General features: G+C 40.1%; 1 protein-coding gene across 8 annotated transcripts; it reads right to left on the bottom strand.

Annotated features, from left to right (window-relative positions):
• Nucleotides 1–582: 582 nt before the first annotated feature.
• Nucleotides 583–11650, bottom strand: LOC137255812 (serine-rich adhesin for platelets-like). Of its 8 annotated transcripts, none has more exons than XM_067793360.1 (9): nt 11505–11650; nt 10674–10782; nt 9098–9493; nt 6566–6919; nt 4907–5305; nt 3611–3688; nt 3161–3232; nt 2425–2512; nt 583–1965 (listed from the first exon to the last, which is right to left on the bottom strand). In XM_067793360.1, the coding sequence occupies exons 2-9, from the start codon at nt 10726–10728 to the stop codon at nt 1455–1457; spliced, it is 1953 nt and encodes a 650-aa protein (XP_067649461.1). In that variant the 5' UTR covers nt 10729–10782; nt 11505–11650; the 3' UTR covers nt 583–1454. The 8 variants fall into 8 exon arrangements, with proteins under 8 accessions (XP_067649461.1, XP_067649464.1, XP_067649459.1 ...); XM_067793363.1 differs by having other exon boundaries at nt 5096–5305; nt 11505–11638; XM_067793358.1 differs by having other exon boundaries at nt 3611–3700; nt 11505–11631.
• Nucleotides 11651–16763: the final 5113 nt, after the last annotated feature.

Raw genomic sequence — 16763 nt, 5'->3', positions numbered from 1 at the left:
CATTTACTTTACCAGAGACCTATCGATATGGCGGTACAAGGTTCTCCGAATACCTCCCATTCCACAGAACACTGTAATGCCTGAGCCGTTAGATTGGCATGTAGACTCACACGGGCGCGCGCACGCACAGCAATGATACTCACACACAGACGCGCACACATAAGTCATTCTCGGGCAGCAATGACAAACACATGCAAATACGCACGCATGTTTACCATACGTGCACGCACCCACAAACACTTACAATTTCGCAATGACCCGTATGTCGTTTACATCAGCTCCACAGGTCAATGTTTACGACAGTTGTTACTGATGGCCAAAGTCCACGATAAACACCATCCCTGTTATATCATTTCCATGTACAGAAGGCCTTTGTGTTATCTAATGACATCGATAACCTGTGCCACACTTAACACCCACCTTGAACACTGCCTCGTGTGAAGTGTTCTCCTTGTCAGTACTTTATGCGTATCATTTCCACGAATGCAATTGTCAATACTAATTTATCAAAACACCGATAACATACTTGATATATTCTTGGAGTTCTCCAAACAACAGACAGTAAGAACAAGAAAGAACAAGAAAGGTTGTGTGTTTATTATTTGTGATATTGTACTTGACAATAGTTCCATGCATAATCAGTATGGTTATGACTATATCAGGAGCATTGGCCGCAAAGAAAATACAAACAAATGTTGCTAACAAAATAATAAACATAATCAATAGGCAATATGCCCTCATAAAGCATGTATTACTTTAGAGTGACCAAAAGACGACAGAAGAACAAAAACGTCGAAGAGTTACAATCGAACATAATCACCATAGTTCAGAATACCTTAAATAACAATGAAATACTTCCATAAATCAGAACGGATTTCATTATTGATCAAGTATCTGTTCTTAGGAAATACGTATTTATGCGAAAGAATTGTATGTTTTGAAATGAAATATTGCATTTAAGCAAAATAATATAAAGGGGCGATGGGATGGCTTGGTGGTTAAGGCGTTCAACCGCCGATGAACCGGGTTCGATTCCTCAGATCTTTACAATGCGTGAAGCCCATTTCTGGTGTCCCAAGCCGTGATAATGCGGGAATGGTGCTAAAACCCAACTCATTCACTCACTCGATCAAAACCTCAGGTGTAGATCAATGTGAACAATCTTGGATTCTAAAGTATATTAAAATAAAACATGCATATTCACACGTATGTAGGTGCACAAGATAAGAGGGTTGAGAGACTAAATAGAAAAGAATTATCTAAAACGCACGTTGTAAAACAACATAAACGCAATTCTTTCACTGAGCTGAAGCATTCACAATTATGTAAGATGTCCGCGCATAGATAATGGCGTTCGATTCACGATATGGATACAATAGAATAGAATATTGGTAAATGTGGCGTAAAACTACAGTCATACATTCATACAGACAAGGCTGTTCACATTTGCCTAGTTACTTCTGAACCTTGGCGTACATTGCAGAGATGTCATCACTCACACCTTCACCAGCGGATGTTCTACGAACTGTCTTCCTGGACTTGTCGACTTTGGAGTACATGTCTGTCACCTGATCAATTCCCTGTGGCTTGTTCACCTTGGCATAGAGATCTGAAACTTGAACATCGCTTCTCTCTTCAGAATCTTCTCCACTGGGTTTGGCATTGAAAAGTATATCAAAATAGTCCAGTTTACTTTGCGTCACCCACGAGTTTTTTCCCAAACTGAGACTTGTACGAGCTGGTGCGGACACGGCGTAAGGAGACACATTTTCACGTCCACAGGCGTCGTCACCACAGCTCTTCCTTTGCAGCTGCTCCATCTTGTAGTCATCAGTTGACGAGTAGATTGGATTGGACATGTATCCATTGTCCTCGTCAGAGTTCCAGACACCGTCAGAGTTGTTCCCATTCTCTTGGCGTTCGTCCAGAATTTCCAGCTTTTGGTCTGTTTTCTCTGCACTGTTTCTGGAAAATGTAAATTCGGTATGTGTCTTTACACTTGCTGTTTTGTTATGTAAGCACGTGTGCAAAAACTTAATTTTGTTATATTGCATCTATCTCTTCTTCTCTCTGTCTTTCTATATTTGTATACATACACAATTGTTGTGTCGAACCCAATGGACACATTTAGTTTCGACACAAAGATGTATTATGTGTGAGTCCATTGTTACATTGACAGTTTTATATACCATGTTGAATACAGGCAGCCACATACATGGGACGTATAGGCGTTTTCATTAATATATGTCACATTTTAAACATGCCAGATCTTTGTCATCGCCTGTACACAGATCTTAGATGAACAAATTCCCACAATTAAGATGTAATGTACATGTACGTTCACGTCGGTGTTTTCATGATTATGTGCATCTGGTGGTAATGGTATTTCACGAAGGTTTATAAGCTAATCAGATATGTGCGTACCTTTTCCTTCGTCGAACGCACACTGTGATTGTCACTAGAACAGCTATCACAACAGCTCCTCCAACACTCCCGCCGATTATAAACACATCTGTAAATATAGATAGATGTTGAATATATGTTAAATGCGTGCGGTCATAGATGAAAATGTGTGTCGTTTTGATTTTTCAAAACACTTTTAGAAAACACGTTTATCCACACCTTATGATCAGCGGTTGTAAAATAAGTTCTCCAACTTTCAATTAAGGTCAGACATTTTACGATGTGTGATCATTATTATCGTGACATCAATATGGTTGTATCAAGTAAGCGGTGGTGATGCATTTCGCCAACAGCGATGACGAACCCTCGAAAGGCAAAATCGTATATGCAATCTCAAAAGTGAAATAGAGTATCGTCTCTGAGCTGGTAGAGGAGGTTGTTTTCCTTTCACGTCAAAACGGTGATAAATTCATAAAATTGTTAGCAAATGAAATGCTTTAAAAACATTTTCTTACCCATATCATTCTCGAGTAAATATATATAGAAATTCAATAGATGATCCTGCTGACGGTTTTGATCACGTAACAAAAAGAAAATAAACAACAACATTTATCAACTGAACTGAGACATTCACGGCCAGTAATCGATGTCATCGATGAAGAATTGTATTTTATACCATTGTTTCCTTGGAGACAATATTTGGTCATACACGAACGATATCTGTATTTGGATGCCCGTATTTCACCTTTTGATTTACCTTTGCTTGGTGTTGAATGTTTGGGTTCTTTTGTTGGAGTTGATATGTCAATGATCTTGGGTGAAGAGGACTCTGGCAAAACGACAAATGTATTATCTTGAGTGCATTCAGCTAGTGACGAAAACCAGTAGGCATGCAGCATGAGAAGAATGAATCACGTATAAGAATTGACCAGTTTGTGACCATGAAACCAGTATTGTTCAGTATTGTAAAATGAGGCATTATTCAACCGGAAGTGTACTCAAAAAGTGGGTACTGCTGATCCTAGCCTTCTTCTTCTAGTACTATCCTACTACTATGTGTACAACAATAATATATTTAACTACACCTACTGCTACTACAACGACGACTGTTGCTGTTATTGTTATTAATTGTTTGTTAATACAATTGCGACAAAGTCTCTGGCAGCTAGTCGATTAACTTTGCAAAACACTCCACTCGTTGACTTACCCTTGCTTGGTGTTGAAGAAATTCTTTCCTTTGTTGTTTCTGAAATTGGTATGTCATGATCCGTTGGTGAAGAGGTTTCTGTCAAAAAGACTAACATATTGTCTTGAGAACATTGAATTAGCGATGAAAATAACTGGCTGTGTAACTTTTGAATACCAGTCAATAATATTCACGCTCGATAAAAATGGAATCCTGAAAAACAGACTTGTACCAGAAAACGAAACCACCGATTGAAGGCATCTGTACAAATACACCTGTTTCTGTCCAAGCCAAGAAGACACGGTGACAATAACCCAAATCATATAAGCTGTTCACATTTAGCCATCTTCTATAGCAATAAACGGGTTACCTTGGAACTATACGAAACAGCAAAAGAAAGGCAAGTTTCGGAAAAATGAAATCTCATAAAAGTAAGCGTTCATGTTTATGTTTTCTATTTTAAAACTTGAAAAAACAGAGTTGCGTTTGTTTAGCTCTTCAGTATATTTAGATCCGGATACCTGCGGGTGGTTTGAACAAATGAATAAGCGCATATATGGCAAGGCATAATATTAGGTAGTGATGTGTAAACACTTACTATAAGCCGATTAAGAAAATCGATGATGTGCTGACATGGCCACACGCTATATTGGGAGACAATTTCACTCCGAAGTTGGCAGGGGTGGTATGAGCTGACTTAGAGAAATGTCCACATGTATTGGAACGTGTGCTGTACATTTAGGACATTTCGCTTTAAAACTGGACATGCATATTTGACACATATGACTTTCTCATTGTTGCACACCATGGGTTCAGACATCTAGACAAAAATTAGGTATGGACACCAAGTGTTCTCTCACTGTTGCGGATCTGCATATGCTTTATGTTTATGGACAGAATCTCTGCACGGTAGCCTAGTGGCGAGAGTGTTCCCAAATCGCTCCCTAAACCCGAGTTGGATTGGTTACAATACATGACGCCCACTATGCCGTGATATTGCTTGTACAGATGCGCACTATACTCAACTACAGCGATTCGTAACCATGTATGCTTACGGAAAACGAACGGTAAAAGCTGAATCAATAAACTGCAAGATTCTGACTATATACCGTTTTCGCTTATGAATGATTATGAGATTGTGTACACACCAGGGCCCCATTTCACAAAGCGGCCGTAGCGCTAAGGTGATCTTAATTCCCATACTTAAACACAAACTTACAACTGTCGTTGCGCTACGGTCGCTTTGTGAAACGGGCCCCAGGTGTTTGCCAAAAGGTGGGTGCATCAATGAACAATGGGGTTATTTGTCATATGTACCAAAAGATCCTATAGATCCACTGGGGTGTTGCGACGGGTGTGGAGAGGGAGAGTTTGACTTGGATTGGTGTGGCGGGGTGCTTTTAAAAACACCATTCTCAATGGACGCGGACAGCGTTGTGGTCCCCTTGCTGTGTACGGACGTCCTTGATGATGTTGTTATTGTGGACGGGAAAGCTTGTGATTTACCAGCTTTCTGTGTGCTGACTGTGTTGGTAGACGCCATTGCTGCTTGTTTAACAGATGTTGTAGATGTAGCAGTAGTTGTAGGAGTTGTAGTAGTAGGAGTTGTAGTAGATGTTGATGTCGTTGTAGTTGATGTAGACGTTGGGCAGTTCAGTGACACATCTGAAGGGACGCTGGCTCCACACACGACGGTGACATTCTTACCTGTATCAGCTACAAATATACGATCAATGTTCAGCACTATGTACACTCACGTTTAATCCACATCACTTAGAGTAAACATTCAGGCAATGTTCACAGTTATATCTAATATCTAATTCGCAAACATTATAGTTTTATCTGATATCTAATTTATAATAATTATAGTTATGTTTAATATGCAATGTTCAGAGTGATATCTAATATACAATGTTCACAGATATATCTAATATCTAATTTACAATATTTACAGTTCTAATATGCAATGTTTACAGTTATATCTAACATACAATGTTCATAGTCACCTGATATCGCCACCAACTACAGTGTTTGTATCTTTGTGTTTGATTTCAAAGATACTGGACTGTCGTGCCATATAAACCTTTGTTGAAACATTGGGAGGTAACTTACGACTGATGTGGTAAGTAAAACTCAAAGAATTAATTGGTAATGGGGATATTGGTGAAGACAATTGATAGAGGTTATAACTCGAATTGTTTCCTGATTTTCATATGCGCTGAATTTGCATTTAGCAATTCTTGTAGACTGTGGCCAACAGTCACTGAGCATTTGTCTGAACAACGTATCAATCACCATTAAAGAACGGGCTCAAACAAAATGTTTGTTCAGTCTTTTCCGAAGTTCTGGTGACATTCATCGAGTTTCCTGTGTTACATCATGTAACATGTCTTCTCTTATGCCACTTTTGGGCTACATCATTTAACATCTATCTTACTCCACTTTTCAGCATCAGTATTGAAATACAATGCCGTTATAAAAATCACAATTTACTTCATATAACCTTTCATATAACAGGTTATTAAGAATACATAAGTTTCCCACGGGAACCAAACAAAATAAAATGCTCGTGGTGCAAATAAGTCCAATTTCCAGTCATATTTAATGTTTAATGTAATATCTATTGATATTTGAAGTTCATAGCCTAATATTTGTGCCGTCATCAAGTTTAATGCAGTTTGGCGACACCATCGTCAAGATTTATTGATGATAAAACATACACGTATATAATAATGTAAATAGTTTTACCATAATCTATTCATGACAGAAAGGAATTGGACACAAGTTAGCCATATTACAGTGTCCCGGTCACATTCAATGGCACATCTCGTTGTAAAGTTCATATGGGCACCGTGTCACTATAAACGTATTTGACAACAAAGAAATTTCATTTAAACGTGAAAGAGAAAGACGTCTTGTAACAAACTGGTTCAGAGCCAAATCAGGAGATATACAATATTTTTAACTGAGTCTTACTCTTCGCTCGCATCCACAGAAATTCCTTTTCTTGACGTCCAGGGTCGACTGTCATGAATATTGACATGTTAACATAGCTGGACTTGCTCTCAAACATTGTACTGGAACAGTTGCTGGATGCAGGTGGATTCTTACAATCCACCTTCCTGATGGGCACACCTCCATCAGTGAAGTCTACCTGACAGGCAGAGGACACAACTCGTGTTGCAGCTAGTTGTATGATGACATGAGAGTCACACTCTTGAGAGTATGCTATACAGTTAGCTTTAGCCATTCCGTCATGTTGGTCGTTGTACAGATACACCTCCTGTCCTGTGTATGTAGAGTCGTTCTGGATGTGTAGCACGGTGTCCGCTGAAAGGGAAGACCAAAGATACTACTTACACAAAGGTACATGTGGATGTGTTCGTTCTCAATAGGTAATCACATGACTTTCATACACGTTAGAAGTTATATAGATCGGATAAATCGATGTGACCGGTGAAGGTCCGGGGTAGAATAGGAAATCAGCAGCCCATGCTTGCCACAAAAGGCGACGATGATTGTTGTAAGAGGGAACTTACGGACTATGGTGTTGAGACTCTTTGACTTGGTTGACACAAACTATCTTTTCCTGTACACTTGCCATATATTTCAACTTTAGTTCGTTGTTCGTTGTAATGTACATGTGAAGTCATTGTATGGAATCGTCCCTGTTGAAATTCGATTGAGAGGAGCAGTCTGCCGTAGGTATTTTTAATGTCGCAGTAAAGTCATCAAATACGTTTTGCATTTCTTAATGAAGGGAATGGACGTGCCCCGGTCACCTCTCATTATAACAAACACCAACAGATCGTTATTTTCACCCGGGAACTCCGACATGGGTCTGCTTTACAAGCTCCACCACTGTTTACTAATAGGTGAATCTTAGTATTTCTATTGCAACTGATATTTCATTTGATAATGTCATTGTAATTGTAATGCTACTGAGCTGTACAGTCTCCGTCGTAATTCCTATGTTGTAGTTACGTTTATAAGACAAGAGATAAGAATTTGATTGATACAGTAACATATACTAGGCACATGAAGAAACTGTGTACACAAAAACTTGTGTAGACACATAATGATTTAAACTCATAGAATAGTGTCATGTATGCACGTACCATGTTCCGTGACGTGTGGTTTCGTCCTTGAGACATGCAATACGTTGTTGCACGTGCATTCCGGGAAAGGGAAACAGAACAAATCAATTCCACACAATACTCAATCCCTGTTCCTGCGATCGTTCGAAAATTGAACGACTATTGAAACGCATAGCGTGCCACGGCTAGCGTCTGCACAATGTCATGAGGCCATTGGGATGGTCCCTGGGGAAATGTCTCAACGACAAGTGGCTGTACATTTCCACTGCCACCGGGACACCATTTCTGTACTAGTGAGACGCTACAAATGACAAATCACAAATCGATCGGCCAAGTATAACAATGAAACAACGCCAAGACAGGACAGATGGATAAGTGTGACCCATCTTTGCCACAGGTTTCAGACTGCATTGATGACTGCCAGGACCATCCAGGGATTTGCCGTATTCACCCCAACACAGTTCGACAACGTTTACGTCATCACGGGATTAGACCACGACGTCCTGCCATGCGACCTGTTCTGACACAACGTCAACGAGAAGCTCGCCGAATGTGGTACCGAAATCTTGTCTGCAGACCCTTGTTTTGGTGGAGAAATGTTGGTTTTAGAGATGATTCCAGGTTTAACATTTCCCATAGTGATTGACGTCAACGTGCCTATAGACACGTGGGAGAACATTACGCACAGGCCTGGGTACTGGCGAGGAATCGCTTTGGTGGTGGTTCTGTGATGATTTGGGGTAGATTATCAGCACGCCAAAGAATTCCTTTGGTGATTGTTCGGGGCAACTTAACTGGTGTGGGCTACAGGGTTCAGATTCTTCAACCCGTGGCAATTCCTTTTGTGCAACGTCATGGCTCTGGGTTAACATTCCAACAGGACAATACCCGCCCTCATACGACAAGGGTTGCTATGGATTTCTTTGCATCACCACAACGTTGACTTACTGCCTTGGCCTGCAAATTCACCGGATCTCTTCCCGACAGAGCATGTTTGTGACGAGATGGATCGACGTCTACGCCGTCTTCCTCATCCGCCAGATAACCTTCGTAATCTTGTAAAAGAACATGAGAGAATCTGGCGTGACATCCCACAAGCCTTCCTTGCACGTTTGATCTCTACGTCGTCGATGCACTACTCTTCTCAATGCCGAGAATGACATATTCGTTTTTGAGCTTGTGACATCGTCGTTGACCCCCGTCCCTCTCGTGGACCCGTGACGTCATTGTGATTGACTTTTCAATTGAAATTCTCCCGATTTGTTATGGTCTCATGATCCCTTCATTAAAGTTTATATGTACCTTTGACATTGTTATCGCACTTATCAACTGGGATAATAGTTTCCTTATGTGGCTATTATACTAGTATGTGTTTGTGTCTGTAGCTTAATTCAGATAAAACGTTACTCACTGTGTACACATTCAAAGGTGAAGGTCACATAGTCTTCACCATTAGTGTGCTGCACCTTCCCACCAGGTGAAGACAGTTGACATTTTGACGAGGCCGTGCAGGTGTTCACAAAGTCCAGGTAATAGTGATCTGTCAGTTGGTTCTTCATGACAGGAAGACAGTACTCAGTCACTTTATCACTCTCACGCTGCTGACAACAACGTCTGATTTCATCTGTTCCCTTCTGTCTTAAACTATCCTCAGCTATTTCCCTGTGACATGTGGCGTCAGAGGGCCACCCGAGTGTAAACATTGTGGGGAGAAGCATCTCGGTGGCGGCACACGGGGGGTCGAGTGTCAGCATGAAGTTGTAACAGGCAGTCTTGTTTCTCAGGCCACAGACAACTATACTCGGAACTGTACATACAAGACCGATTGAAACTTGACATTTGTTTATATTGATATCTACGGGTTACATATCTGAACAGTTACGTCTGGCACATCCCTACCTTCTCTACCAAACATTATGCTTATAAATCCAGATAAACGCATCACCAAAGGTTCAAATGCAAAACATGTCATATTTGGGACTACACTTTCTTAGTAAAATATGGTCACATCTTGGATTCGAAGCCACACACTCAGAATAAAACGCATTGTCGCCGGCACATAACGTCAACGATGTGAACAGCAATGTGTGTATATTTACGATTGTCGGAGGGGTACATAACGTCAACGATGTGAACAGCAACGTGTATATATTTACGATTGGGTGGTACACAAAGCGCGTGGTGTAGGCAAGGCTTCTCAAATGGAACGTGTTTAAAGGGTTTTGTCACTTCTATTTAGAAAACCACATGTTATCCCAGTTAAAGAAGAAAAGCCAAACCTCGTGTATTCTGAGGTCTTTTCGTTGCAATCTGTGCCACATGCAGCATAATCCATTCATTCTTGCTGTCTATGATGATAGACTCCCCAACACCCACCTACACCCGCACAAACACTCACACCCACACATACACCCACACCCACACCCACACATACACCCACACATACACCCACACCCACACCCACACCCACACCCACATCCACACATACACCCACACCCACACCCACACCCACACCCACACCCACACATACACCCACACCCACACCCACACCCACACCCACACCCACACCCACACCCACACCCACACCCACACCCACACCCACACCCACACCCACACATACACCCACACCCACACCCATGACTGTGATATCAGTTGCTTTACTACGTGTTAATTTGTACCTGGGTAAATTAAATTAGAAAGGTCAAGTATCATATTCTTTTATTTATAGTTTCCAAACAACGACACCTTACTTAATTGCATGGGGTGTCTGGAAACTGTTGATAGATGAGGTCGGAACTACAATATAAAAGCTAAGTTATTCACCAGCTATAGTATTAATACAAGTTCCTCTCCCAACCATTCAATCATTACCTCAAACTAAGCCCTTATCTTGGAAAGTTTAAAGAATTCGTTATCCTTTTAAGCTCATGCCACTAAATCCAGGCAAAACAATGTTTAAATTCCTTCATAAAATCATCAGAATATACCTTGAAGTAAAATCCATGTCGTCAGAGAGAGGTATCCCGGCCACTGGGTCCACATTCTTGTCCTGTTTAGGTGTTGAGACACACTCGTCCAGATGTTCGGTATCAGAGACTAGAACAAATATTGATAACTCCTGTACTGATCATACAATACCCTTATGCAAAAACTGTAGATAGTAAACTGACGTCAGCTCTCTAGTCATCATGTTGCATGATACACCTTCTCTGTAAAATACACAGGTAAAACAATTTTGTGCCAGCTTTGTTCAAGAGTGTTTCAGAAACGGATATCATTCTTTACCACATCATAACACATATATCGCTTTGCAAGTGCCTTTCTTGATTCCACATTGGGTCTGTGGAAAGTGGAATGACTATAATAAATTTTCCAAAGTACATTTGTTATACAAATCCTTTACCTTTAAGTATAAAACGCCGGTTCCACCTGGATACCCAGTTTATCACTCTCCATAGAAACAGATTCCATTTGGTGTAAAGGGCAGAAACAGATACTGAAAATCGTGATGACATCATCACGAAAAGGAGTGGATCTGCCCTGCTCTTTAATTACATTGCACAAAAAAGCACAACTATTGCTTGACATATATGTACAAAAAGGACAGGAGCCGACAAACAAATACCCGTCTGTTTCTATGGACCCGATGTCAGGTGGATAATTCCATGCTTTTGGGATCTGGGCAGATTTAGTGTCTAGGGGTTCAGTGCACGGAAATGTAGATGATTTTACTCACTACAGATAATCTGCATTACTGTTGTTCACGCGGCACTTTACTCAATCACTCCACAGTGTCTCAACTTCACAGCGTGTCTTACCTCAGGTTGTACATCACGACAATCTAGTTAGATCCAACTGCTCGATGAACGACCAACAAAGAGATTTGACAGCCAGCATCATTACTTCTCTTTTTCACATGTTTATGAATTGCCGACGCTGTGTTATAAAGGTTGTATTTTATCTTATCAGCAATAGTTCACTGTGTCATGCATGATAATCAATCGGCAACTCTGTTATGTTGTGGGGCGTCTTTGGTCCAGTTGGTCCTCTTTAACAAACTTTAGCTAACTAAAGTGTAGGACACAACGTGGATGAACCGACGACAATTTGTATAAACTGTATTTTCTAACACAGAACATTATTAACCACCCATCCGATTTTAAAAGCCTGTACGTGCTAAAGGTGTTTGTTTGTGCTCACGTTATACTGGGTAATAAAATGGCACCTAACATGTTACTAGTGTATACACATAAATAAACTGATGTTCATCTGAATCCATTAAATGAAGCATTATTTTCCTTTGCAAACGTATTAAGAAAGCAAGTTACATTTGTAAAAGAAATGGCACCATCCGCCAAGTCATATTACTGAAAACGTAGCGTCTCACATCTAGCTTGAGGGGAGGGTACTAAGGGGGGTAATGATGTGTTAGCTCCTTGATTATGCACAAGTTCGTGGATACAGGCACTTTATTAATAGCCAATGGTTTATTATTTATTATCTGGTTGAAGATATGTCCTTGCCTTCTATCAGTTGTGTGATCACTTTGATTACTACTGCTTGACAAGACCCGATAAATGACCCCAAATTACATATATGGGAACGTCCTTCGGAACATTCCGTTTTAAACAAGAGGGCAACAGGCTGTCGTCTAAACATTAAAAAGTTCAATTTCCTCGTACGAATCACATCGTGATGGTGTTTTGCTGAACTAAATCGCCCTACGAGACACGTATTAAACAGTAGCGGTATTGATTTCACACCACGATCTAATCGCCAATCTACCAGAAGCAACCAAGTGCATTCATCCAGATGACTTGCCCCTCCTGCATTTAACAAACGCGTCCACAACGCCTGCTTGTTCACTGCGCTGGCTCATCTAATACTTGTCAAGCAGCACACGTCTCTATATGTGTGGCTGGTCGAGCATTCTGATCCGTCGACTTTCTGATTTCAGAGTAGCAAAATGCATTCGATGATGACCACTTTGGTCTCAGCTATTCATTAGTTATCAAAACTTTGGATCCTAATCAGAAAGACGCAAGGGGTGTTGGATAGTTTAAAACTCTATATGTTTTTACGTTTTGTATTTATCTTTGACCACTCAGATGATATCATGATAATTTGATGCTTTAAATACTCTTGTACACATTAAAATCGATGCTGTAATAAACTACATTAACAAGGAGATATATATACACAGGAAACTATATTTATATCTGCTTCAATAAAATGACACATCATTTCATTGACAGAATTTCAGTTGCAGGAATGCTACACACGATCACCATACTTCGAGCAAGTATCTATTTACTGTGTCTTGGCTTGATTGCTTTATATCTTAAACAGGCCAGCGACCAGCATGAAAACATGCACTGACAATTCAAGTTATAGTTTCCTTTTACCTGAATTGTAGGATAAACAGATTTGGCTAAGCTGAAGGTGAGTACTTCAACTTTGGTTTGTAAAAGATTTATAAACGTCATCATGTTTGGATACTTGTATACATGTAAAGGTAAATAGCGACGTCTAAATGTCAAACTATAATAACATGACATTCATGCTCTATGTCATCATTGCAAAAACAACTTAAACGTTTTCCTAAAACTAATTTTGATTGAACCATCTTCCTTTGTCAATCATTAGTGAATGAGAAGATAATCGCAAGCGTGTCAAGGCTACTCTGTAGTGTGTAGTTTCAATTTGAGATAAATAGTTTTCCGTGGTAAGCGATGAATTCATAATGAATTATATTCCTTTTTATTTAATGGGAAGATAGGGACAAGACCTGGGACCTTGCTTCGTGTAGCCTAATCCGATAGAAGCCGACCCCTTAATTAATGAACTTAAACTCTCCCAGTGTGTTAAACACGGTCTGGCATTAACTTCGCAAAGCACTTCACTCACTGACTTACCCTTCCTTAGTGTTGGAGAGAGGTTTTTCTTTGCTGATTCTGAAGTTGATGTGTCATTATCCGTTGGTGGAGGGGTTTCTGGCAAAACAACAAACGTTCAGATTTGAACCTGAAAACGATATCGCCACTGGCAGATATCTGCACAACTACACCTGTTTCTGTCCAAGCCAAGAAGACACGTTGACATGCAGTAACCAAAACCGATTGTGCTGATCACATTCAACCATCTTCTATGGCAACAAACGGGTTACCTTAGAACTATTTAGATCCGAGTACTTACGGGTAATTAGAACAAATGATAACGAGCATGGAAAGGTATAATACTAGGTAGCGATGTGTAAACACTGCTAAAGACGGATTAAGGAAGTCGATGATGCGTTGACATGGCTACACGCTATATTGGGAGACAAAATTCACTCAAAAGTGTGCAGGGATGATATGATGACGTGTATTGCAACGTGTGCCGCACATACAGGACATTTTGCTTTAGACCTGGACATGCATATTTGACACATATAACTTTCTCATCGCTGTACGACATTTCCATAAAAACATAGTTATGGACACCAAGTGGTCTCTGACTGTTGTGGATCTACATATTCGTATTTATGCATATGCACAGAATTTCTGCACGGTAGCCTAATGGCGAGAGTGTTCTCTAATCACCCCCAAAAAACACGGGTTTGATTCGTCTCGTAGTTACAATGCTTGAAGCCCATTGCTGGCGTCCTATGCCGTGATATTGTTTGAATTCTGGCAGATGCGCACCATACTCAATGATCACAGCCATTCGTAACCAAATATGCTTAAGGAAAACGAACGGTAAAAGTTGAACAAATAAGAGTATGTCTAGATCAGAATCAGAATTCATTGTACGATTCTGACTATATCGTTTGTCCTCATGAATGATTATGAGATTGTGTAGACACCGGGTGCCAAAATGTGGGTCCATTGCATGAACAAATGGGGTTATTTGTCAAATGTACCACACGTTCCTACAAATCCACTGGGGTGTTACGAAGAGTGTGTAGAAGGAGAGTTTGACTTGGACACAGACAGCGTTGTGACGCCGTTGCTGTGTACGGATGTTGTTATTGCAGACGCCAAAACATGTTATTTACCAGCTCTCTGTGTGCTGACCGTGTTGGTAGACGCCACGGCTGCTTGTATTGTACATGTGGTAAAAGTAGCACTAGCTGTAACAGTAGGAGTAGTAGTAGTTGATGTAGACGTTTGGGTGTTCAGTGACACATCTGAAGGAACGCTGGCTCCACACACGACGGTAACATCCTTACCTGTATCAGCTACAAATATACGATCAATGTTCAGCATTATGTACACTCACGTTTAATCCACATCGCTTAGAGTAAACATTCAGGCAATGTTCACAGTTATATCTAATATCTAATATACAAAGTTTACAGGTACATCAAATATGCAATATTTACAGTTACATCTAATATTAAATTTATAATGTTTACAGTTATATCTAATATGCAATGTTTACAGTTATATCTAATATGCAATGTTTACAGTTATATCTAATATGCAATGTTTACAGTTATATCTAATATGGAATGCTCACAGTTACCTAATATCAACGACAGTGTTTGTACCTTTGCGCTTCATTTTAATTATACTGGGCTGTCGTACCACATAACGTTTTGTTTGAACATTGAAAGGTAAGTTATCACTGATGCGGTAGGCAACACTCAAAAAAAAAATGGTGGAAAAAATGCAAAAAGTTTCAGTCATATTTGGTTTCATTCTTGAGTACATCCATGCGTACTTCCGAAATTAAGAGCCAAATATTTATGACGTGATCAAGTTTAGTTCAGTACACCATCGCGAATATATACTGACGATATGACAATTATTTTATAATGTAAATATTTTTACCATAATCTATTCATGACAGGAAAGAATCGGACACAAGTTTGCTGTCTTACATTCTCCTTGTTACATTCAGTGGCATATACAGATGTAAAGTTGATATAGTTACTGTGTCGCTATAATGGTATTTAACAAAAAAATTCACAACCACAGAACATCTTCACATTTTTAAAATTGAAAAAAATGTTGCACGTTTCAGTTAAACGTGAAAGACAAAGATGTCTCGTTACAGTTCGGTGTAGAGCCAAATCAAGAGATATAAAATAATTTTAACTTACTTTTCGCTCGTATCCACATCCTTTTCTTTATGTCCAGGGTCGACTGTCAAGAATATTGAAAAATGGGAATATGTGTAGAGCATTTTCGTTGCAAAATTGGGACGTTTGCGACCGTACAGTGGTGGATATTAAGCAAGCTGTGGAACAAGGCGGTCGCGTCTCGGATCTCACAACTCAAAACTATGACGAACATGGCCACCCGGATAACCGTGTTGAATCTGATACTCGTGTTGTTGTTTTGTGCTGGAGAGAAGCTGAACCCGGGACCTACTGACCGATCAGGTGATAATCAGATCATCATAGCTCACTTCGAAGCAGTTCCGCGATCAAACAAACACTTTTGACTGATCCGAATCCAAGCAAAAGCGAAGATGCGGTATTAGACGCCATTGGAGGGTTGAAGAGGAGGTTCGATGATATCGTGAAATCAAACAACGCGTTCAATTCATAATATTCTAGTGAAAAAGACGTCAGTGCAAAAGAATACCCATTACTGACTATCCTCAGAAACATATTCCGTTAGGTGTAAAGATCAAAATTATGCAAAAGGACAATTGAAAATAAAAAAATGACAAGTGTTCTTGAAAAGGGTAAACATGTCCTGTTCCGAAAGTGAATAAATAACACAAAATACACACATATTCAATGACGTGTGTGTACAAGAAGGTTGTATTTCAGGTATGTAAGGACTCGATGTTGGAAGGCTAAAACCGCCTAATTGGGACATGGAATGTACTACTGTAAAGATGTGTCTGAGGGCTCAGTGTACCGAAGTAGCCGGTAGATGACCGTGGACCCGTTTCGTCTAAGATCTCGTAACCTTTCTCGTAGCATTGGCACCTCGTATGTTACAGTACAGGAGGTAGGGATGCCGCGGGGAAACTTACGAGATCTCGTGCTTACGAGAGCTTTGTGAAACGGGGTTCATCGCAACTCACTGCAGACAACTTACGTCGTGGTTACACTGGTATAGTATGTTCACATGGCAGTC

Source organism: Haliotis asinina, chromosome 11 (genome assembly GCF_037392515.1).
Source record: "Haliotis asinina isolate JCU_RB_2024 chromosome 11, JCU_Hal_asi_v2, whole genome shotgun sequence".
Lineage (NCBI taxonomy): Eukaryota > Metazoa > Mollusca > Gastropoda > Lepetellida > Haliotidae > Haliotis > Haliotis asinina.
Note: the sequence above shows the minus strand (reverse complement) of the source record. Positions and strands in the feature narration are given on the sequence as shown.

Bases quoted from the DNA above. Each gene is read 5' to 3' on its own strand.
- LOC137255812 (XM_067793358.1), bottom strand. From the start codon at position 10,728: ATGTGGACCCAGTGGCCGGGATACCTCTCTCTGACGACATGGATTTTA. The intron at 9,494-10,673 runs GTATATTCTGAT...TTGTATGTACAG, and splicing joins GACATGGATTTTACTTCAAG to TTCCGAGTATAGTTGTCTGT. The intron at 6,920-9,097 runs GTGAGTAACGTT...CTTCCCTTTCAG, and splicing joins CACCTTTGAATGTGTACACA to CGGACACCGTGCTACACATC.